Source organism: Columba livia, chromosome 18, assembly GCF_036013475.1.
Source record: "Columba livia isolate bColLiv1 breed racing homer chromosome 18, bColLiv1.pat.W.v2, whole genome shotgun sequence".
NCBI classification, from domain to species: domain Eukaryota; kingdom Metazoa; phylum Chordata; class Aves; order Columbiformes; family Columbidae; genus Columba; species Columba livia.
Window position 1 is genome coordinate 4,873,960 of NC_088619.1, and position 24,481 is coordinate 4,898,440.

At 50.0% G+C, this 24,481-nt stretch overlaps 1 protein-coding gene across 1 annotated transcript in view; it reads right to left on the bottom strand.

Annotated features, from left to right (window-relative positions):
- Positions 1-825: 825 nt before the first annotated feature.
- The window catches only part of LOC102084520 (heparan sulfate glucosamine 3-O-sulfotransferase 3B1), a 29,415-nt gene continuing 5,759 nt past the window's right edge, over positions 826-24,481 (bottom strand). Inside the window, exon 2 of the mRNA XM_005503168.4 lies at positions 826-5,031. Coding sequence (XP_005503225.3) covers positions 4,413-5,031 — 619 coding nt within the window. The 3' untranslated portion in view covers positions 826-4,412. The remainder of the gene's footprint in view (positions 5,032-24,481) is intronic.

The following is a 24,481-nucleotide window of genomic DNA, read 5'->3' on the forward strand; positions in this document are numbered from 1 at the left end:
GAGCACCTGGTTTTGAATGCAATCAAGGTGAAGTGAGAACGAGGTAACAAGTTGTTCAACTCCATCCAGCTGAGGTCAGCTCTCAGCACATCCAGCTGGGCCACTCAAAAGCTACATGGGAATTTTAAAGTAAAATCTATGTATATATATTTTAAAAATGAGGCCCCTGTGGAGTTTAAGCAGTGCCAGAGTGTGGGAGCAGCTAATCCCAATCCTGACAAGCTGGAGGTTTCCAGGTTGAACTCTTCCTAAATCGCTATATTAAATCTTGTACTTACTTTTTACTCCTTTTCTCGAAGGTCTCTGAAAAGTGAGCAATCCCACTCCCATCAATTACCCTGCACCTGATGCCAAACCTGCTAAGAAAAATTAAATTATTTTAATTCAGTTTAGTTAAGTGGCAATCGCTGCTTTATATAAATCTGTAATGCTCTTTAGGTGCTGCTTTGTAGAGCACTGGCATGGGACTCTTCTGAATTTAATGATAATGAATTTTTATACCTTAAAAGTGCTGAGCGTGTAGGGAGCAAAAGCAACCGCTGGCCCCAAAGGTTGGGAGCGGCATCACCACCATAAGCGCACCACTTTTGGAAAGAAACTTGGACTGGAAAGGTTCCTCAGCACCAGCTGTAAAGGGCTGAATTTGTCCTCCAGCATCCTGCCTGCTGGCTCCAGCAGGAGGTTCTGGGCTTTGCCATGGGGCCGGCACAGTGGCACGGACATCAGTGGGGTGGATGTGCAAGTGTCAGGGGCAGCACCACCGAGCCCACCTGGGGAGTCACCTCCACCTGCGCAGCGTTCAATGAATACAACCGTGTCCATCGCTTGGTAAAATAGAGCTTTTATTTGTTCATACAAATAGTATGAATTATCAGAATTGTATTTTCCTAGAAACATCTCTGTGTAAAATTAATTTGTGTTGTACATACCACAAAATACTCGATTTACATTTTTTTATCAGATTTTCTTTTTCGTGTTTTTTTTTCTGTGTGTTTCCTTCCATTTTTTTCTTTTTCTTACAAATCAGCTACCCTATAGTACCACATTACAGAAAACACATCACTAATACCTGTACTGCACTGCTGAATACAGGACTGAATGAAACTCAGCCATAAATTAATGTTACAATGTGAGGGCAAAAAAAGAACAACCCAAAACTTCTAGTCACAGCTCCAAGGCTAACTTCAAAAAAAAGGTGTTGTTTTAAATGATGACAATAGCACTGATTCCAGTATTAGCAACCAGATGTACACCACAGGGAATTCACCTTCATAGTCATGTTAGGTAAGGCCTTTGGATTAAGTCTAGTGCAGACTTCATTAAGAAGGATATTGAGCCAGGGCTAACAATTTGCTTAAGGTTAGAAGAGTTATTACTCACTCTCTGTATTTCTGCTCTCCAACAAGATTGCTTCATGAGAGCATTTTGCAGCAGGGCTTGATTATACAAATTAAGCCCACGCTCTGCTGTATAGCTGAGGAAGGCATTGGGATATTAAAAACTTGTTTCCCAGAAGGAAGACGTAAGGGATGTGAAATCTTCCGGCACTCACAAGCAGTTCTGAAGGGAACCGCAGGGATGGGAGCAACACAAGGTGGTGGATCCAGAGGGTTTCACTGCAGAAGGACTCAGCTGGTGAAACCGCCTGGGGAAGTGGCACCATGGTGGCTGGAGCTTGCTCAAAGGCCAAGTGTAGAGGATGAGCTTCTTTCCATACATTGCATAAGCTGGCTAGTAGGAAGACTGATGTTTTTGAGAAAAATCTTTTCCACCAGAAAGTATCTTCCTCTCCCTCCCACCCCTCAGCCCCTTCCCGTTGGTCACCCAACAGCAGCTGGTTTGGGATGGAGCAGACACGCTCAGGCATTTGTCACAGAACAGTGCCAGGGACCTGGCTGGACCAAAAACCAAAGACCCCAAACATGAAGATCCAACCACCACTTGAGGTTTGCAGCTGCGTTTTGCAGAATGGGGGGTGGGTGACGTCTGTCAACCTGTGCCACCCACCCGCACTCACGGCTGTCACCTCTGGAAGGGGGATGCTTCAATGTGAATCGTTGCTTCATTGCTAGAAATGGCTTAGGGCTAAAAGGAGAGGATTTGGCCAGCTTTCCCTTTTTATAGGAAGATGTTGTTGAAGGCAAAACCCCGAGAGGGATTTGCATCCTGCTCACAGCAGCTCGGTCCTGATGTTATGCTCAGCATCCCCCTTTCCTCGAGGACATCCCAGCGTGCTGCACCCCACGTATGAACCCACACACACCTCACTGGCACTGACGGGGTGAGAGTCCCTAAATCCCTTTGGAGATGAGACACCGCTGAGCCAAGCCAAGAGCCCTTAGGTTCAAAGTGCTGAAGGGTGGCACTTCACCTTGCAGATCCCTGCAGCAGACCCAGCAGTGGGTCTGCTCTTTCTTATATCCACCTGAGCAGGGCCAGATCAAGCCCCAGGGAGAGCAGCCCGGGCTCCAAAAAGCCTTTTTATCACCAAACAGTCACAGCAGGGAGCTATAAGGAGCAGGAAAGAAGCAAGGCAGCTGTGAAAGTAAAAGAAACATCTGGGAAATGCCACTGCATGTACCCCACCACAGCTGGGCATGGCTCAGCAATGTGGTGCCCAAAGCTGGTTTGCTATGGGGGACTGGGGAGAGGTGCAGGCACGCATTTACATAGGCAATGCATATGAAAATAGAGCATTAACTCAACTCACATACGCTCTGCCCGTTGGTGCGTTTACTGTTTTTGCATTTTACTTATACCACCTGCTTTATGCAAGTACTCACACAGTGCCATCAGATTTATCCAGCAAGATCCACACTCGGTGTAGTACATCATTTCAGTGCCTGCAGGCGAGAGGCGCATGGGTTTTTGTTGCCCAAAGACAATATAGCCCTTCTTCTGTTCAAAATTCAAGAAGCAAATCACTTCTGCTACCACCTTGCTCTGAAAATGTTCCAGTGGAGCTAGCAGAACCTCCAACACTAAAGACAGTAAAGATAAGGCATCGGACACACGTGGTATTTATCAAAACCTCCTGAGCACACAGAACATGGCTAGAGCTCTCAGGAGAGCCCCACCAACTTGTCCTAATGCCCCAAAGCATGAGGTGAAGGATCTCCAGGCTATTGTACCTGGGTTGATGGATAAGAGCTCAGAGCTTCTTGTCCTGCCTGGCTGCCCCCCACACCCACCCAGGGCAACAGCCCAGCCCAAGCACAGCCCAGACTCCCCCCTGCTTTAATACACATTCATCCTCATTGGCAAAGCAGCATTTCTTCCTGGCTCTAGGCAAACGCTGCTCCTTGGGATAGACCATGGAGGGGGTGTTGGACCAAAAAGTCATGGGAGTGAAGAGGGTCAAGGCTGATGTTCCCCAGTCCTGTGCGCTGGAGGCTGCGGGGCTGGAGGTAGCACTGCCTGTGCTGTGTCCTGGGACACTCTCCACGCTGGGGAGGCCACCAAGCAGAGACCTGGGCTTTTCACATGGCTCCCTGGCTCTGCTGGGCTTTTTTGGGGTGGGTGCTGCTCCCCACACTGCCAGTGCAGCCACCGGCACCCACAGAGCAAAGCGTCCCGCGAGTCATTCAGACCAGCACCCAGCGTGTCACAATACACGTATTTTCACATTTGTCCTGCAGTAAGGATTTAAAATGCATAGAGGGACCATGGGAAAAAGCCTCCTTGACAAAAGGCAAGAAGGAAAAGCACACTGCAGAGCCAGCTCTGCCCATGCAACAGGCTCTGCGGCTTCTCCACTGGAAAACCAGCACGTTCCCCTCCTGGCAGAGCTGAGAGCAGGAGCTCTATGGCTTGGGCTTCCCTGCGCTGGTAAAACACGCTGCTGCTCAGCAGAGGTATGTGGGTTGTAGGGAGATGTCCGACCTCCCCATACCCGCCCCAGAGAAACCCCCCGGGGCTGCGGGACTCACTGCAAGGCTGTGGGACCAGGGAGCACAACAGCGGAGCAGAGACTGGGACACCGGAATAGGGAAAGCAAGTGTTTATAAAGGCCAGATACCCGTAACAAAAATAAACTTGTGCTTTCCCTCCCCAACCCTCCCTTGCCACCCTCGCTTTTTTTTTTGTTTGTTTTTGTTTTAAATACAAATTTTGTTTTAGGAAAAATGGAAGCACCATCTGTTACAAACCAAACCAATAACAGGAGAAAATAGAAGGAGGGGGGGGAAAAAATAAAGGAGAGACATATTAGAATTAAACACCGTGGAATGTTAAACAGGTTACAGGCTACCGTTCTAGCCAGTGCGGTTAGGCAGCTTAGTGAATTAATTGCTTAGGAATTAAAAATAAATTATTATAAAATAGATTTCTGTACATTTTACATACATATATATCTCTTTATATATGCAAACCGTGCTGGGCAAGTAATTACAGGGGACTTTCCCACACCAGCCTCAGTCCCAGCCGAAGTCCTGCCCCGTCATCTGGTAGAACTTCATGTTGAAGGGCCGGTAGAAGTCCCGCAGTCTCTGCACCACCTCCTGGTCTATGTCGGGGTGGGTCCTGCCTTTCGTCTTCCCCAGGCAGTGGGGTTTGCTGCTGCCTTCTGCCTTCTTCAGGCAGGGGAAGCCCTTGGTTTTGTTGAAGTAGAAGTGTTTGTCGGTGATGATCCTCTTGAGGCCCAGAAAGTCCTGGACCCGGCCCAGCTCCCCCGCGGGGTCGCTGATCAGCCTCTCCCCGCTGACGAAGAGGATCTGCCCGATGGGGAAGTAGAGGAGCCAGTTCTCCAGGTGCTTGGCGTAGATGCCGATCTGGATGGCGCTCCACGAGGTGTCGATCAGGCCCGTAGTCCTGTTTTTGAAGGTCAGGCTCTCAAAGGTGGGGATATCGGGCTTCTTGGACAGCGTCTGGGTATAGTCCGAGATGGCTCTGGTGACGGGGTCCCGCACCACCACGATGAGCTTTGTGCCCTTGGACATGGAGGAGATGCGGGCTGGGGCCTCCTTGGTGACAAAGTAGCTGGGGGTCTTCTCCATGGTGATCTGCCCGTCCAGGGTCCTGGGCATGAGGTCTCTGATGACACAACACAGACACACAGGTCAGAACAGCAGGAACAAAAATATGCATATCCATATATATATAGATAGATGTTCACACACAGATATACAAGAATTCTTCTCCCTAAAATGCCTACGCAGGCCATTCAGCTGGTATAGATAAATCTATTTTCCATTGATTTAGGGATTAGGAGGGGATTTATTATTAAAGGCCACTGTATTAGAAATCCAGCTGCGTAATCTCCCAGTTATCCATGAGTGGATTAGCCCGGCTACGCTCTGCATCAAGAGCTGCTGGTGGCATCTTCAGCACATCCCAGCCCAGCATCCAAGGGACAACCTTTCCCCTCCACTGCCACACAGGCCACAGCAGGTCAGGATACAGGTACAACTACGGAGAACACAACCTCAGCTCACGGGTACGACGCACCCTCACAAAACACCCTCGAAACCTAAAGCCTTCAGCGATTCCACCTCATTCCCTGGCTATTTCTAATCAACCACGTGGGCAAAAACTAGAGAGCTTGCAGAAGTGATGGAAGCAGCATGAAGCAGGAAGAGTGATTTTTTCCTATAATTCACTAGCCAAGCCTAAATGTTTTAGACTATTTGCCAATTCTTTCCCTTTATAACCCAAAGGGACTAATTTGCTCTAGGTTCTGAGACCGTCAAAAAAAAGAAAAGGCAAGAAGGGAGTGAGCCACTAAATTAAAGCCATAAAACTTGATTAAGTTATCAAAGCATCCACCCAGCACAGAGCAATAACCGGCCAGTGTGACCCGTGAGCCTCAAACAGCGTTTCCCTCAGACAAACAGCACTGCACAGAGAGGCTGTTTGATCCCCAATGGCCATGTCCTCCCTTACCGCCTGTTTGATTCTACAGCAAAGATCACCACAGGCTTCTGCAATTAAAAATGCCACTGATAATTTGTGCTAAGGCCAATGGTTGCCCCAGTTAAGAAGCAAATGGAAAAAATAAGATCCATCTGTTCTGAAGCCAAATAATAGGACCCCAGGAATCAGAGCTCTGATTGAATCAAAAATCATCGTGTGCCCATGAAAGCTGGTCAGTAGCTATTTATGCAACTACTATCTAGCTCACGCTGTACCTGGTATTTTACACCATCAGCTTCTGCACTAATTGCAGTGAGGTGTGCTGGGGTCTGACCATAAAGCCCCTTCTCCACAGACCCATGGTGGGAGATGGTCTCCACACCAGTTCTGCACGGGGCACTGGGAGATGTGGTGATGGACAAGCTGGACTGTGGAACAGCAGTTTGTGGAAACCTCCAGCCATGCCCAAGGGTGGTGGCAACCCCTAGGGCTGTGGTTTCAAGGCCACGCAAATGGAGTTTCACATGCAGATAAAAATCACGCTCATCTACCAGACACCTGGGACACGAGCGCTTCTGGAAGTCAGGAGACAGTGTGTGCCAAAAAACAGTAACCAAAATAGAACTCTGACTAATCCTTCACCTTTCTGGCCAGCTCCACAAACCTGTAACACCTTCGTAGAAAGAGCCAGTCAATAACACTCAGCGAGCAACTCTTAAATCTATCGTGGGCTGATGTGGGTTTCGACAGCCTGCTTATTAAGTGATGTCTCTTTTTACAGCCACATTAAATCTGAGTTCTACATCCTGCGCTGGCCACCAGCTGCTTTCTATCTTGATTTAAGAGGTTGGTTTCAATCCATGAAGTCCTTAACAGTCTGGGACCTGCTCGGGGAGGAGACTGCTGCCCAAGATGTGCTCAGGATGGTCCTGCTACACCAAAGCCCTTTGGCTCAGGTCAGGTCCACCACATCGCTTGCTGTACGGGGCTCTGCACCTCAAGACTGACTTCTCCAAGACTACTACAGTCAGTATTTATCAGCCTCCTGGGAATGATGCAAGGCTTATTATTTTACTCCTTGCACAAGAGAGGCATTGGGTAGGGCTGGGCTGTGAAGCAGGAGGAATTGCTGGGGGTGGAGGTGCTGAGTCAATTGATCTGGTTGGGAAACACAAGTTCCTAATTAGTGTTTCAACAAACACAGAGGAAAGCACCGTGCAAGTGGAAGAGAGCAAGGAGCAACTCTATCTAAGAGGCACCCACCGGGCTGGTGTCAGTCCCTTTGCAGACCAGTCAGCTCCCGAACCCACACTTTATTTGTGGCTGAGGACATTCAACATCCAACAGAGCTGAGAACACTCAGTTCTCTGAAGGTCTAGCCCTCCAGAATTGTTATTTTTGAAGAGGACCTGAATTTTTGCTATTTGCAGAAATCTTGCTGGTGACCCATCCCAGCAAGAGAAACAAGACCGGGCACATTGACGCTGCTCCTGCCCTCTGGTCCGTCAACACAGGTCTAAGATGAACAGAGCTAGAAATGGAGCCTTCAACCAAAGAACAAGAACAGAATCCACCAAAACCAGCCTTCAGGCCCTACGCCCAGCACTCTCTTCCTTCATCATACCCAGATAGGTGCCAGGCATAGCCCAGAACTAAGGTCCTTGAGATTGTCTCAGACGCTGCCTTCTTTGGAAAGCGGCTGCATAAAAGCTAGACAGCAGCAAGTGACGCCAAATATTGTGGCCCACGGATGTGGTTTGAACCTCTGACAGCATCACATCCAGGAAAGCAAAGTTTTATTGCATGGGCCTGTTGTGAGGAGCTTTCTCATGGTTTCCATAGTCTCCCACAGAGGCACCATCAATCATGCTGGCAGCCAGAGACAACAGAGCCCCAGGGACGGGAGGAACTGGTACGGTGGCTGGTGTGAACTCACATTGGTGGAAAAGTCACCAAGAAGCCTTTATTCCCATTCAAACCACAACTGCAGAAGGAAAACTTGGCACACGTATAGCATGGCAGCTCTGACACAGCATGCTGGACATACATGTTGGTGGAAGTAGGACCAGGATCCAGATCTGAACACATCTGCTCCTGGGGCTGCAAGACAGCAAGGGCTGCACTAAACGAGAGCTGTTGAAGAGGGAGGGGAAAGAGGAGCCGAAGTGGTCAGAAGAGCTGTAGCCACCATGCCCTGGCAGGATGCAACCCCTTGGGGCAAAAGTAACAGCAGAAACCCCAAGTTCAGCACAATGTGGCATGCAGAGCTGAGCCTGGGGACAGCTCGTGACAGCTGTGGAGTCCTCTGTGTCCATGGAAGCTTCAAAGACATGTTAGACACCTGGGCAGCTTCTGCCAGCGCTGTTTGGTGCAAGGTAAGAACGGTGGATGTTCAGCTACCACCGCTGTCCGCATGGGAGAGGAAAGGGACATGACAAAGGGAGTCAGGCTGTGGGAAACAGGGAGCTGAGCTCGGACTAAAGCTGCTGCACTTGTCGGGACAGGGCTGGAAGGAGACACCACTGAGGGCTGCGGCAGATGCTGTAGTAGAAAATAAAGATAGTATGAAAAGCTTGGCAAGCAGTCACTCCTGCCTTGTTCTCCTCCTGCCTTCTGGCAACCTGGAGTTCAAAGACCTCTGGTGCCAGCACCTGCATCCAAATCATCCCATTTCATAGCAATTGTGAACTGTCTAAGCATTTCAAACCCATAAATACTTTTGGCCTTGAGAACATCCCACAGCAGAGAGTCCCAGCACCGAAGCGCTGCCTTCACCTCTCATTTGAACTTTCCCTGAGCATCCCTGCTTGGGAAGGCACCTGATTTCTGGGTGTGAAAGAGCAAAGGGAGGATGAGAAGCATCAGACTCCCAGCATCCCTCCCGGCAAAGCGCTGTGGGGGCTCAGCGATGCTCTGGGGTCCCGGTGAGAGGAGGGAGCTGCTGTGTGAGCACAGCGATGAATTTTCCAGCATAGCGATGAATTTTCCGCAGGCAGAGAGCAGAGCCCCTAACCCCGAGCTATTAACATGTCAAGTGGGACAGAGGAAAAGCTTTTCCTTTAATGAATATTTCCTCCGTGAATCCTGCACCCTTCGTAGGCGAAGTGATAGGCTTAGTCTAAAGATGGATTGGCCTACTTTACCTATTAACCACTTAGACTAATGTAATAAAGGCTCTCTTTATTCAAACAGCCCTAATCCCCAGCCCCACACAGCTCTGAAGCCTGGAATAAGAAGGGATGCTAAAATGGACTCCACCAGGCTGCTGCTTGGAGAGGCACTGGGGGGGGTGATTTTGTATGTTTTTAAGTGCAAATTTCTCCAATGTGAAAACCGGACCCAGAGCGAGATAAATTTACAAAGTGGGGATGACAGGTGGCCACACGGTAATCCAATCCCGATGCCTAATGCCCTTTGTGGCAGCTTTTGTCTGCGCAGAGGGGCTCCAGGCTAATCTGCTGCCACATCTCAAGGAGGAACGGCGAGGGGCCGGGGGGGCCAGTGGGACCCCCACGACCTGTGCTGTGTTATTTGCTGCAGGTAGGACAGAGCACATTACTGACTTTATCCAACGTCTGTTGGCCCCCCCACGCACCTCCTGCCATTCCCCAGCACCCGCTGGGATAACCTGGGGTCTGGTGGAGCCCAAAGCCCCTCGGTGGGGCTCAGCCCAGGGGGTGCGGAGATGCCAGACCTGGCCATCTGACCGCACGGAGGTCACCGTCAGGCTGTGACCCAGCACGCTCAGGTGCCAAACAGGAGTCACAGAGCCAAGCGGATGATGATTTTCCCTTCCTGGGGAGGGTTTTGTGGCACTTGTATTCCTACCCAGAGCCACCCAGCATCACTTAGAGATATTCTCCTCACCCCAGCATGCTCAAGAGCTCAAGTCCCACTGGTAAATGTTAAAATGAGGGCATCCCGTGCCACAGCAATGGCACCCTCCAGTCTCAAACCCCTCCGCTCCAGAACACCCCCTGAGCTGTCCCAGTTTCCCTCTGCAAGGGTGACAAAACTCTCCCAGAGGAGACAGAGAGCTGGGAGTAGAGTATTGGGGAAAGAAGAGGAGAATTATTACGATCAGGATAAAATGCTGTAGTATCGGGATGCAGCTATGAGATGCAGAGCAGGGAGCGCTCACAGCAGTCCCTGTGGCAGCTCTGCCAGCACATACAGCAAGAATTGCCTCTCATGCAAGTATTTCTAGGCCTTTCCCTACACAGCTGTTCCTTATAAGCAAGGAAAATAGGAGAAAGGGTAGAAAAAGCAAGTCAAACTGTTTTGGACTATTTTAGACATCGGCCACATCCATGCCAAGTTCAGACCTGTAATCCAGAACCATTTGCTTTGCCGCCCGGCCACGCACAAGCACAGCATCCCACCTATTTCTGCACAGTTGCTACCCAAATTCCTGCCTGGTGTTTCCAGAAAACAAGAAGTGATTTCTTCCCAGAAAACCAAATTTGGTAACTTGACTGTTTCTGGGGAAAGTACCCCCAAATCCTCCCAAAAGACTGTCTCAGAAACCACACAGATCAGACTGAAAGCTTATGGTGAGAAGGTGAACAGAAATGGATAAAGTAGGCACAAAAGCTCTTCTCCCACCCTGGAGGAGACCGATTTTTAGCCTCCTGAGTCATGACAGAGTTTGGAAACCCAAGGTGACAACAAGCCCAGGCAGCACGAGCCAGAATGTGGTACGATTTGGAGCATGTGATGAATTTGTGAGGACTGTTGTTGCATTTCTAAATTGCAGGTTTGAAAGCAAATAAACCTGTAAAGAAAACAAATGCAGAAGATGAGGCTGGTTGAAACCTTGTCCCCTCCCATGCTGATGCTCTCCTGCCCTGTCCCTAGGGGTGGTTTGGTCCCCTGTCTCCATTCCAGCCCAGTCCCGCTCAGGGTCCCGCCAAAGGACTTTTTTCAAACCAAAGTCTGTCCATTCGCTGCCTTAAACACACTTTTCAGGAGGGTTTATTGCTGTTCCCACCCTGCACAGCCCATTCTCATTTTAAATCCCCCTGCTTCCTCCTCTTCTCCCCCACCACAGTAAATAAATTTAGGCCAAGCGAGCTAAATCTAGTATCTTGAAAAAGAGCCGTAGACACCCAGGGAAGGATGGGGGTGGCATCTCCACTGCTGGCAGCTTTCCCTTCCAGCCCACCCGCTCTGCCAAGGCGATTCCCAGTTGTTCCCAGTCTCTGAGGCAGCACGTTGCTGTCAGGAAGCAGGAAAAACATACAGTGGTGATCAGAGCAGGACTGAAACCACGCACTTGCAGCCCCACACCAGCACCAGACCGTGAGCAAGAGCTCTGCAGTGCTCTGGGACACAGAAACCCAGAGCATCACCCGCTCAGCTCCCAAGGCCACCACACCAGACCCATCCTGACCCCACCCTCCGTGGGACTGATCACAAAATCATCAAATCTCAGAAATATTCCTTAAAAGCAAAAGCCTGACAAGCCCCGGGAAAGACTGTTAAAGTTATAAAGTGTTTTAATTACATCACGGAGCCGCCAGCAGCAACGAGGTCAACTGACTTTAGAATTACCCACTTGGCTTCGACTCTGCTTTCTGGTGGCAGCAGGAAGATGAAGGAGGAAGAAGAATCACAGAGAGAAGAGGCAATAGCAAATTCCTCTTCGGGCTGAGAGCACTCACTGGTTTATTATTTGATATATTTTGATATATCACATTTTTCTTACCAAAGTTTCCCCCGGCCCAGGCTGCCGTTGCACCAAGGACCCATACGGTAGCACGCAGCCTCTCCTCTTTTTATGACCAGCAGTAACAGCAACATGTGCACCTTTGTCTGGAGCAGGAACCTGTTGTTTGGGTTGGCAAATTATACAACAATAAAAGGGAACGGCTGGGAACCAGCCTCGGCCTTTTTGAAACGGGTGTAACCCTATCCAGCTCTGTCAAACACTCGCCACGACATTTACACGAACCAGATGATGGGAATTAATGAACTTTGGGGGTGAGGAAGGGGTAGGTAAAGGAGGAGGGCAAGGGGGACAAAAATACGTGGGCCTGAAAATAATGTTTTTCTCACTCTCCTTGCTCCCTACCCCCAGAGCTGCCACGTGCCCTTCACCTGTTGGGAAGTTTGGGGATTAAAGGAGGCAGAGGAAGGTAACAGCGTGTCAAGGCTCCTCATTGTGAAGCTGCTCCAGGACTCTGATGGGGCCAAAGAGCTGGTGGCCACAGGTGGCATCACCACATACACCATGGGAACAGGCTCTGGCCTGGCTGTCGAGTCTGAGCTCAGTCCCTTTGATGCAGATAAAAAAATCCCATCAAAGGCTGGGGGGAGCGGGGAGATGCGGGGCATCGGCAGATGGTCCTTTCGTCCCCACTCCATGCAGGCAGAGCAGGGTTGTGCCCAACAGCTCCGGCAGATCAAAGCAAGAAGTGCCTTGAAGAGGGGACAACGGCTGCTGCAGTCACAAGGGGATGGGTATTTTTGGGGATTTTTATTTTTGTAAAGGATTTTATCCACCTCCTCCAAAGTGACTGCATTGAGATCCGATCTAGGAGCCACCGCAGAGGCTTGACCATTCCCAGGCTGCAGGTGAGGGACACGGGGAGCTTTGCCAGGCCACAGCGCTGAGCAAACAGTTTGCAATGGCATCTGAGCACCCAACGTGGACAAAGCAGGGCCTGATCCATGCAGAAAACCTGAAAAGAACAGCAATGGGTGTGATGAGCTGAACCAGCCTCTGCCCCAGCCCAAACCTTCCTCCCTCTCAGACGCCTCGCGAGTTTAAGTGGTTTAATTAGAAGCACAGGCTCGTAACCCAGATAATGACATGTTATCTCTCGCAGGGCTGCTGCCTTGTATAAGTGCCATATATGGTTCACTGTATAGCTGCAGCCTACAGGGGAGGAATAACTCATAGCGGCAGAAAACCTTGATGGGAGACTCATCCGCACAGGGTTTGTGCTTTTACCAGAGAGCATAATAAAGAGGTCAAAGAGCCACAAAGACTCATTTGAGACTGATGGGCGATCACTCCTGGTCCATGTCCATCCTTGGTGATGGATGCAAAGGCATGAAGTTGTTCCTGGAGGCAGGTGGTAAAGCGACCCCCCTTCCCAGCCCTGAGCTGATGCTCCGTGCTGGCAGCCTTTGGAAGGCAGGGCTCAAGGGGATGGGACCAGCCTGGAAGCTTTGGAGAAACGTATCCTGCTTGCAGATGCTCACGTGGATGCACGCATAGCGTTCAGCCCTCTACTCCAAAAGAAAAACCCTGCAGCCCAGGTATCTCCAGCCCCAGCCACAGGAGGACTCGGGCAGAGCAATAACAGGCCAAGCAGCACGACCTGCTCCCCACTGCTCTCCCAGCCTCCACCCAAATTCAGCTTAGGGGCCTTCCTGGTGCTGATGCAGTTTGTCCACCTAAAAACCCTCAATGGAACTCTCTTCCAGCCCCTTGTCCAGGTTTCTCGGTAACCCACACAGACCCTCCATGTGCCCAGCCTGACCTGGGTCCTTGCTTTGCCTGTTGAGCACCAGCTCCTGGCCTCGTGCCACAGCCCCAGTCCTTGCACCATGACACCAGCCTGACCCTCCCTCTATCTCCGGCCCAGCTCTGGCTTTGTAGAGTACTGTATCTTCCCCCAAAACATCTCTTTGCCAGGCTCAGGTCTCCCAGCCTGCTTGGTCATTTCTCAAACAGTAATTCCTCCAACTCTAAAGAACAAGCCCAAAACGTTGCCATCGACACCAGGACTCCTGTACCAACTGAACACAGGCTGTGGAGACGTGGGACTTTCTTTGGACTGGGAAGGTCCAAACTTCCAATTATTTTCTCCCCTCTTCCCCCCGCAACAGCCTGAGATGTTACAACTGCTCAGCAAGAACCTTCCCTCCTCCTTTGCTGGAGTCAGGCAAGATATTCATCAACTTTAGCAGTTCATTATAAAGACCATCCTCTTTATGTAAACACCGAAGCCTCTTTCTGTCCTCCATCATACTTAAAAGCTCTGAACTTCCACTAAATAATTATCTTCACCGAAGGGAGAGGGGCAGCACTTTACATCTCAAAGGGCTGCTTTGGAGGGATTTACAATAATTTAAGATGAAGTGGTAAATATTCTATTCACTCCAGTTCATCTCCAGTAATAATTATAATCCTATTAGCAAGGTCCCAAGAAAGTGATTGCATTATCATCTAGCGAGCATCTATGTGGCTTTCTTGGAGGGGTGGGACAGGGGAGGCCATATAGGCAAGTGAAGAAGTAAAAGCAACAAAAGATGCGATTGCCAGCACTTCCCCTCCCCCAGAAGGATTTGGTCTCCATTGTCCCAATGCTTCAATAGTGCTCTACTCTGAAAATAAGAGCTTTTGAGCGCAGTAAGGGGGTGGGGCCGAAATGAGCATCTTATTCCTCTCGGTCACCCCCAGGTTCCCTTTCATGGCTGCGGGTCCCCCGGTGCGGCTCCGGCCCACAAAGAGCACACGTTGCTGTTCCTGCGGGCGATTAAAAACTAATTGCTGTTTATGGGTGAGTTCTTTAGAATATCACCCAGCATCACCGGACTTCACTGCCCACCGGTCAAGTCATGTGAGATTACTCTAATCTGTCCCCGTGTCCCCAAAAAAGGGAAAATAAAGACCTTTTGTTTCAAAGCAGAGCAGGGAGGGGGCAGTTCTGTGAAACTCATGATTTAAAGCGGGTGGGGGGAAAAAACCCAATAACTCCTAAACCCAGCAGGAAACATGACTGAGCTAACTGGCAAACTGGGACTAAAGACTTTTTCCAGTGGATTGCAGGGCCAACTGTCTCCGCCAAACCGTGTATTTTACTCCTGCACCATCTCACCACTTAGTACACCCTGTGGGAGTGTTTCACTGGAATTTACCCCTGTGGCTGCATCAGTGTCGAGTCCCTCCCTCTCTTTGGCACCTGAAGGCCACCAGTGAGTCCTCACCACCTCCACCTCGGCTCCGCTCACCCTGGATCTAAGTCAGCAGCTACCCCAGGGTTGCGCTGGTGCTGGTCTGGAATGAGCCAAGATTACTTTCACGGTGTCCAAGAGTTTATTGCAAAGCAGTAGAAACATTTTTCTCTATAAATTAAACAGACAATAGCCTGAAAGGGAGGAAAGAGGAAGAATTTTAGGCATTTGCAGAGATTTCAGTGCTCACAACTCACTCCTGGGGAAAAATAAATTCTCCGCGCTGCCTCTTACTTTATCACAACCAGAAGGACCAGACATTTCTCTTCCCTCAAAAATTTATAGCCTTGCATTAATGTTATGTGTACTAAGCTCCTGCTACACAAAGATTTGGTGGATCCACTTATGGATTCATTGCAAGATGAAGCTCTTGCTCTTGGAGCCTCTTAGAGAGATTGCTGGTTTAACACATCCTTGTACCAGAGATGTTACTAATTGAACTCGGCTTTACCTGGGTAGCACTGATCCTGCCCTTTGTGGGAAGCTGGAACTAGTGTCTGCTGAGCCTGGACTGGCTCAGCACCTGCAAGCACAGAAGGAATGTCCCCATCCAGATAAAAAGGCAAAGCCTGAGAGTCAGGATCTGGAGTTACCAGCTAAACTGTAGAAAGCAATAAAAAAGGCAAAAACCAAGATATGGATTTTGCAAGGCTTTTGCTAACTCGGAGTAGGCTTAAGCAAAGGAAGCCTGGCTTGGAAAAGGCTTAAAAGCAGATACATCATAGCTGGTGGGACATCCAAAACACATCCAGGGGACAGAAATGTCCCCTGCAGCGGAAGATGTGTGGCCAACACGGTTGTCACTTGGCTTCAACCAGGCCCAGAGACCCCGATCTCAGGGGTTTGGTTTCAGCTCCAGCTGGAGAACAAACAGGCTGTTCCCACAGCTCCCATCACAAAACAACCACTTGCTGTCACATCTCTTGCCACACAGCAGCAACTTGGCCGCGTCAAAGCCAAGTTAAAACCCCACAGGCACTGCTACTTATCGGTCTTTTGGACACCTCCTCCTCATAGGTCTTAGGAAAATGCCTTCTTGCAGCAAAGGGAGCAACCTCCAGCAGGTTAAACCCCATGGACATGGGGATCAGGGATTCAGGGGAGGCAGAAGCGGGTGTTGAGGTGCACAGAGCCGGCACTGCAGACTGCATGCAGCTTACCAGCTTTCAGCTGGTGTCCCAGAAGCACCAGATACTTCAGGAATGAGATGTCCAAACCAAGTAGCATCATGACTCAGCCAAGAGCCAAACCACCTGTCGCTGTACAAGGAGCAGAGCATCCTCCCAGCTCCCCTGAAGGGACGTGCCGCAGGGCTGGACCCTGCACAGGACACCCATGACCTGTCACACCAGTTCACCCCAGGGCTCCTGCCCCCAGCCAGGACCCCAGGAGGTGGCATTCCTGATCTAGGTAGCCCCTGGTTGGGTCAATACAGTTTATATGGATATTGATTTTTACGGCACATACTTTCTGGTTAAGTAAGCACGCAGTGACCGTCACAGCAGCCTCTCTCTAACCACCAAAAGCAGCTGGACATGGGTGGCTGATCCCAGTACATCAAGGCTGAACAGGCAGAAATACCTGACAAATTTCCACCCAGGACAGGACTAGGAGATGAAGTTCAGCTCCCCTTCCCACACTGACCCTCTTCCTTGGGGCACTGCCAAGCCACCACATTTCACCTGCTCCAATTTTGCCAGAAAGGGGGAAGAAAAAGAAAAGACAAACAAACAAAACGATACACACACACAATATTAAACAAACAAACCCCACACAACCAAAAACCCACAAACCAAAGAGCCAACTCCAAACTAAATGTTGCACAAATTGACACCCAGCAAACAAAACTGACCCAGTGAGATACGGGCAGGAGCACGTTCCCTTATTGCCACATTCATAAATCACAGCTCTGCTGAGAGCTTTTTTGTGTTTTCCCCCCAACACAGAAATTAATGCCCTGATCTGTGTGCCTGCACGGGCAGGTAACAAGCCCCGCTGATAACGGCGCCTTTTGTTAAACACCCACATGAGCAAAACAGCGTTTGCACAGGGAGGGCTTTGCTTGCCACCTTGACACACACTTTGCCTAATCAAGCCCAGCCTTTCTGCGCTGGGGCTTTAAAGCTGTGATTAGAGGAAAAAGCCTCCTGATAAGCCCCAGAGCCCATTTATGCCCTGAGCAACACCACAGCTCGCACCCCTTGGTTCATAACTGATGAAGGGAAAGCATCCCCAGTGACTTGTCTGTCCTTGGAGTAGGACATGCCAAAGCAGGGCTTAAACCACCATTCTTGGTTAAGAACCCCAAAAGGGTTGGTGCCAGTGGCAGCTGTGTGATAACTCTGCTCCTGCTCCTCTTCCTCACCATGGGGACAGCAAGGCAGGGAGGGGAGCAAGGAAAATGCTTTATTCACCCAGCAGCACTTTCCTCCGAGCACCATGAGTCCTCGGAGCATCTTCCATGTGATGACTGAGCTGAAGCCCATTAGAATCTCGGCAGCACGTGGGAAAGGAGCTCTCGGGGTGGCAGGGTCAGGGCTGGCTTGAAACAAGCCTTGAGGCAGATTTACTTCTACAAGTCTTTAAAAGAGGCATGTGTGATTGCCAAGAATCCACCTTCTGCACCTAAAGGGATGGGCATCCAGCACCACTTGAACAGCAGAGGCCTCTGAAACAACAGCTCAAAAAGCAACCAGCTTTCCATTCTCACTATGGATAAAAGAAAGTTATGATTTTTTTCTGCCCTTTTTGATAATGCGTGTGCATTTCTAACACAAGCCAAGTGATATTGGTGAGCCACTGCCAAACCACAGCTGCATGAGTCCACCTTCAGCAACAACCAAACCAGCCACATAACCGTGCAGCACTGAGATTCCTGCTCGAGCACCGTAAAGAGAAGGAGACCCCCCCTTGGACCATCAGAGGACAGGTCACCTTCCTGGTAGCCAGTCATGGCAGTGAAGAACAAACTCAGAGGAGGACCAGAGGTGTGGGAAGGTGCCCAGCCAAGTGTGCCCCGTACTCGCCAGCTGGCTGCTCATTGACTTGAGCATCCCATCGAGTTGGCCAAGAATTTAAAATTTGTTTAGACTTTATTCCAAGCTGAGCCACTCAATTTATTTCTGAAGGTCTCCTGCTTCCTTCTCAGCAAGGGAGGGGTGGCACCAACCTCGATTCAGATGGGTGGCAAGCTGGACACCGGCCCGGTCAGTGTGTCTCCTGTTGGGATGAGCTATATTTGCCGCCCACTGGAACAAAAGGCCTAGCAAATTAATACACCGGTGATCCTCTCAGTACTGATCCCTAAATGCATTTTAACACAAATGGGATTGTCACCTCAACTCATTTGTTAATGGATTTGTGATTTACACTCATAAAGGAGTAGCACTGGAAATGAAGATCGCTCCATGGTAAACAGACCAGGGCAGTGAGTGAGACACATTTGTCTAGAACAGGATTTTTTCCCCAACATCTCCAATCAGGCCAGTATGAACCTCCCAAGTTTCTCCTCACTGTTTTTACACCCTGGTGCCCCCCCAGCATCAAAGACAGAAAACAAAATTAAGTTCCAAGACAAAAAAGCAGCATGCCCATTGAGGCAATCAAGCTATGGATTCATGGTGCCACCACGTCCCAAGGTGGGTCCCCAGTGATGCTGCAGGACTCAGGGCAGAGCAGAAAGAACCAAACCAGCCTTATGAAGGAGTGAAATACCCAGCAAAGGAGGGCGACAGGCATCAATTCGGGAAACACAAAGGAGCAGGTCTGTCTGCAGACTCCCCTCCCGGCTCGGTCATTACATGGGATCATGACGTGGTCATGACCAGTCAACGAAATCCAGTCAAGAGCTCTTTAGAGAGCAGGCTCGGCTGGTGGAGATGCTCTGCTGCAAGTACCACAGATGCAAAGCACGGCTTCTAATGAAAAAGGTATTCACATAATTAGAGACTTCACATCACCATACCAATGATTTGACCCAGTCCAGCACACTCACTCAGGCTGTATTTAAGAGGGCTCTCCATGCTTGTTTTCCACTTCTAACTACTTGGGTTGTCTTTGTAACCCTGCCCACCACTTTACACCTCACAGGCTGCCACGGCAGGTCCACGGCAGCAACCAGAAAGCACCTCTTGGAGCAAAATCACACGTGCCAAAACCTAACACCAACCCTTCAGCATCCCACCCTGTTTCCATCGACAGTCAATTTCCTTCCAGAGTCACCGACAGGGTGGAATTATCCTGTAGAATTACCCCAGAATCCTTCAAGTCCTTCCACATAAAGAGCACAGTGGGCTGGTCTGCTGAGGCCTTGGAGCACAACCCAAGTGAAATGACTTTTCCCTGAACACTGAGGGCTCTGAATGAGATCTATTGTTATTCAGATGAAACCAAGTGTCAGATTAACAAATCAATGGGCATAAGAGATATAAAATGGGTTACCATTGAAGCCTTTCAAATACCCAAACATATGGATGAACCAAATGTGAATTGTAATTGACTCACCCGCACCTTTGATCTCTACACCCTTGGGTTCCCAAAGAGACAGCCTGGCCTCCTCTGACCCGGACTGAACCCATTCAGGACTCCATTGTGAGTCCTCAACAAAGTCTTTTCTCTCTGCCTCCATCTCCTGGATGTAGATACAGCCTGGAACTTGGAGACAAGCCAGCTCTGCCTCGGAGAGCCAGGGAGATGGACAACCCAAGTTACCCTAACACAACGTCTCACATGGAGTCCATCAGCCCTGGCCAGCTCTTCCCACCAGCCCTGTACCCAGTGGTGGCCCTCAGTCAACTGGACATGCACATGGAGATGATCAAGGAAGCCACAGAAGGGGCCCTGGGCAGTGCTGACGCTCAGTCCTCCAGTACTCCCATAGCCAGCCATGGGGTCTGTTCGGTTTTCCAAGGACTTCGATGTGCAAAGCCAAGGATCAGGCTTTGCTGATGGGTTTGTGGCATGCACGTGCCCTGACTGCAAAAACAAGACTGACCTAGAAGTGCTGAAAGCTGCTCTGTTCTTCTCCAACTGCCTTGACAACACGTCAACTATGCTTGATTAGGAAACACAATTTTTTATTTTCTGGGCGCATTTCTTCACCTACATTAAAAGTAACCTCAACTTTAAATGTTTTCCCTAAATTTTTACTTTTGGGGTTTAGAGTGAGTTTTGACCAGTTTTAGACAGGTATGAGGAACAGAAAAAAGGAGCATAATTTTTTGATACCACGGAAATCTCAACTCCACAGGAGTCACAAACAAACATCTGTCTGAGTTTAGTTTCAAGCCTCATCAACAAACTAAGTTCCTGTAGCTCTTTCAGAAAACCCAGCCTGGGTTATTCTTCCACTTCCATGCTGCAAACCCTACACAACTGTGCTTTTTGTGGAGGTTTTAACCCCACACTGAGGTTTCCCCACCACCATGGTGAGGAACAAATTATGCAGCTCAGCTTTTGCTGTATTGAGCCTCAAAGCAACAGGAGCCTTGAAACACCTGTTGATAAAGACAAATCCCAGTAGCTATTCCCAGCATCAGGCCCCAATATAGAATCACAGAATCTTTTTTGCTGGAAAAGACCCTCAAGATCATCAGGTCCAACCGTTAACCCACCCCTGCCACTAAACCATGTCCTGAGAGCCTCATCTCCATCTGTCCAACCCCTCCAGGGATGGTGACTCCACCACTGCCCTGGGCAGCCTGTTCCAATGCCCGACAGCCCTTTGGGGAAGAAATTGTTCCCCAGATCCAACCTCAACCTCCCCTGGTGCAACTTGAGGCTGTACCTCTCATTCTATCACTTACTACTTGGGAGAATATAGAGTGACGTGACCCCCATGTGTCTTCTCCTCCAGCACCAGCAAGAGGACTGGGTTTGATGGGCAAACTGGGTGGGCCAGGGCTTCCCCTGGAGCAGGCGTTGCTCTGCACCCATGGTTTTGGGGTTCAGACCCAGTCATGCAGCTGCTTGACCCAACTGGAGAGCCTTACTGAGACAGCTGAGAGTGCAACAACTGCAGGTCTCACCCACAGAGGAACCAAGGAAGGAAAAGACCGTGGGGAGGAAGGTGAACGACAGGAAACTCCCGGGCTCTTAATCTGCTTTAGGACCACACGAGCTTGCTGTTTATATATAGCTTAATTAATTATTACACTGCATTTAGCCATGTGACCTTGAGATGGTCTCTGGGGGGAGCCAGCAGCCACGGTGCAGCCGGCCAAGGCGTCGGTGTGTGCCGAGACCCCGGGACGCTCCCGGCACGGGGCCGCGGCTCCTCATGCACGTCCGGCTGTCCGGGCAGCGCCAGCCTCTCATTACGAAGCTTCGGAGCAGACGGCAGCTCCCAGCCCCTCTCGCCTTGCAGCAAAACCCGGGTTGAAACCCTAACCGGCTATTCCACTTCTGCTTTGGCAAGGCTGATATCTTCTCCCAAGGCTTCGTTTGCTGCCCAACACCCCTTATTAGCTATTCCCTCTGCTTGTCAAAACACCATGCAGACAGCCCAAGGCTCATTAGTTACCAGACCAGCTCAAGAGGGAAATTAAGAAGGGAAAATAAAAAAGAAAAGCTATGAGCTCTATGTTACGTTGCAACAAGTTCAGTGCACAGTGCTGGGGAGGCAGGAGGGAGACAGGCAACAGGCTTTGCTAAGCCCTTCCTACACAAGCAAAGCTGAGGCTCTTCGGCTCACAGACTTTGCTCAGTCCAGCCGCGGTGAAGCCAGGGCAGGTGCTTGTGGATGCTCACAGACACCCATCAAACCCACCATCCCAGGGGAGACCCTCTGGAGCCTCCCCCTTCCCAACCCACTTGCAGAAGATGGGGACAGCCCCAGCGCCCAGGGGACCGGCTCTGATGTGGTATAATTCCCTAAATGTGACACCAGAGGAGGGTGCAGGGGGTTCACAGCAGAGACGCGTGGCACCTCGGCATCGGGCACCACCTTCATCCCGACACGCAGAGACGCGGGGCTCAGCAAACCATAGGGTCCCTCTGCAAGTCACATTTAGCAGCTGCGTATAAACCAGCTGAGGAGCATGTACAGCTGTGCTGGGACTGACAAGCTGGGACACACCTGCTGTTTATCCCAACACCTCCCGCTTCCATTCCAAGTCTACTACACCTTTAAAAATGAAACAAAAACAAAAACCCAAACAAAACAAAAAGACCCAAACAAACGGAGGGCATGCCAAAGCTGCAGGCAGTGCCAGTTTTAAAACAAATATTTAACAGCTCAATGAAGCAACAAAGCACTTCATCAATAAATCGCTGGGGTTTCGTCCTCCCCCTAGTGACGGGAAGATCTCTGCACCGAGCTGCAGCATCACCCAGACTCTGCTCCCGATCAAAAATACTGATGCAGTTTAATCCAGATGTAATGCACTGCATTCTGCTTTTCCCATGTTTAATCACTCTTTCACCAATGAGCAGTTTTCTAAAGATTTCGCACACCTCCATGCACTGCTCGCCTGTACTTTGTAGACTTTCAAGTTTCAACAGAAGTTTGCATTCGATACTTGAGACAGACTGCGAGATCAGGGCCTTAATAAAAGCTTGTGTAGCTGTTTAATCAAAATTAATCATTGTAATGGCTTTTGGCTTCTGTGGGGACTTTTCCACACTCACAGGCTGAGGGCCTGATCCTGAGGGACTGCATCAAACACAGCCAAGTTTGGGGACCTGCTCCAGTCCTGGCCACCAACTCGCTGCTGGAGACTCATGTCCTCCTCAGAGCCAGCTCCCACATGAAAAGCATATTTTTCTAGAAGAGAATCAGTGTTTTCACTCCAGCTGCTCTCAGCACTGCCGGATGGTGGTTGCGCTAACACAGGATTTGGCCTTGCAATCACTTTCAGCAAGGGATGTATAAAATATATACAACCACCTATAATATTATGCATCGGCATATAAAATGAAAGCCCGTGCACAATTCTCACTTTGGGCTGAAAGAACTGCCAGGAACGCGCACCGGAGGGGAGAGGCCACGCCAATTCAAGGGAGAGGTTTTATTTTAAACAAGCCACTTTTCAGTGGATTTGCAGAAGTCCCCAGCAGTACAAGCTTGGAGGACTGGCCAGATTATAGCCCTGGCCTTATGAATTTTAGCAGCAGAAGACTTCCCAGAAGGCAAGGACAAGGGACGAGCGCTCCCCCAACAAAGTTTAGCAAAGCTGAGCTCCTCGGGTGATGCTGCACAAAGCCAGGTCGAGAGCTTAGGGTTGAGGGTTAGTCACGCCTGGCCCTGCATCCAAGACTGGCTGCAAATCAAATTCTGGGTCAGATCCTCTGCTGACATGAAGTGCCATGACTCCTTGAAGCTAAGCCACAGCATCCCTCAGTAGAGATACTCTGTCTTCATCCCTGTTTTGTAGGGAGACCAGAAAATAAAACTGATTTTGTTGCAGGCTAGTTCCAGGGGGTTTCTGAGGAGCTTAACACAGATGTAAAGCATTTAGCAGAACATGGCATTATTTTCCTCTGAATAAAGTTCTCTTCCTGCTACCCACCACATGGCAGGGAACTCCCTCGCTGAAATATTTTAACAGAAGTAGTCTTAAAAATCAAATTATTCACTTACTAGAAATCAGTGAGGTCTTCTGCCAGCAACACTTCCACACCTATTATATTTTCCTCTAACGTCCCCACCAGCACCATCTAAACCCCCAACCACCCACGTATCCCAGCCGCCCTGACCCTGCGACAGGCGCACACGTGGTCACGGAGCCGCGGTGCAAGGTCTCGCAGCTCCGCAGCCAAGGCAGCTCAGTTCCCCACGCACCCTCCTCACCCCTCCATCCCTCCCAGGACAAGGACATCGCATGCAAAATCACCATCACTGAGTCCATTCTCCTCCTCCGTCTTTCCTGTTATGAAGAAGAAAACTGCCACGGGGAACGCCTGAAGACAACGTCACACCAGGAGAGGTGATCTTCCCATCACTTTTACGACCGAACTGAAGTCTCCTGCACATCAGGTCTGAGCAGCCCCCGCCATCCCCAGGCAGAAAGATGCTCGAGACAGAGGAACTGCTCTCCTGACCTTGGTTTCCTCTTCTCATCTGACCCACAGCACAATGTGAGGCCCTTCCCAACTTACCCATGGGCTCCTTGCAACCACCCCCAGTGCTGGCGCAACTCCGTAATAGCAAAGCTACGCCACCAGTAAACCCCTGCCCCGAATTAACCCCACCTTCCCTCAGAGCCCACCGATAATCAATATGTTTCATCATGGGAGTCCTCATTTCCATTAAGAAAGTCAAGATAAGGCTCATTTACTCTGTTGCCCGCCAGTGACAGACACTGGGCTGAGCTCCTTTAGAAACCACGTGGCGCTTCTCGCGAGCTAATTAAGAAAACACGTGGCGAGCTGCTGAAAGACCTGGAATTGCAATGGCGTGGGCAAGCGCCGGTACAGTCATCAGCACAAGTCAGGACCCAGCACAGCACTTAGTCACTTCACAAACCCAGGGAGAAGCTTCTCCTCCAGCCCCTCCACACACACCACGTGGTGACAACAGGTAGCAGCCGATAGCCCCTGACCTCCTAATTACCCCGCTGAAATGACGTGACATGCTATTTGTTGTTCTTTGAGCTCATACTAACCCTCCCATATGGCCCTGACCGATTCATTATCCCCTGGACCCATTGATCACCTGTGGTCACGC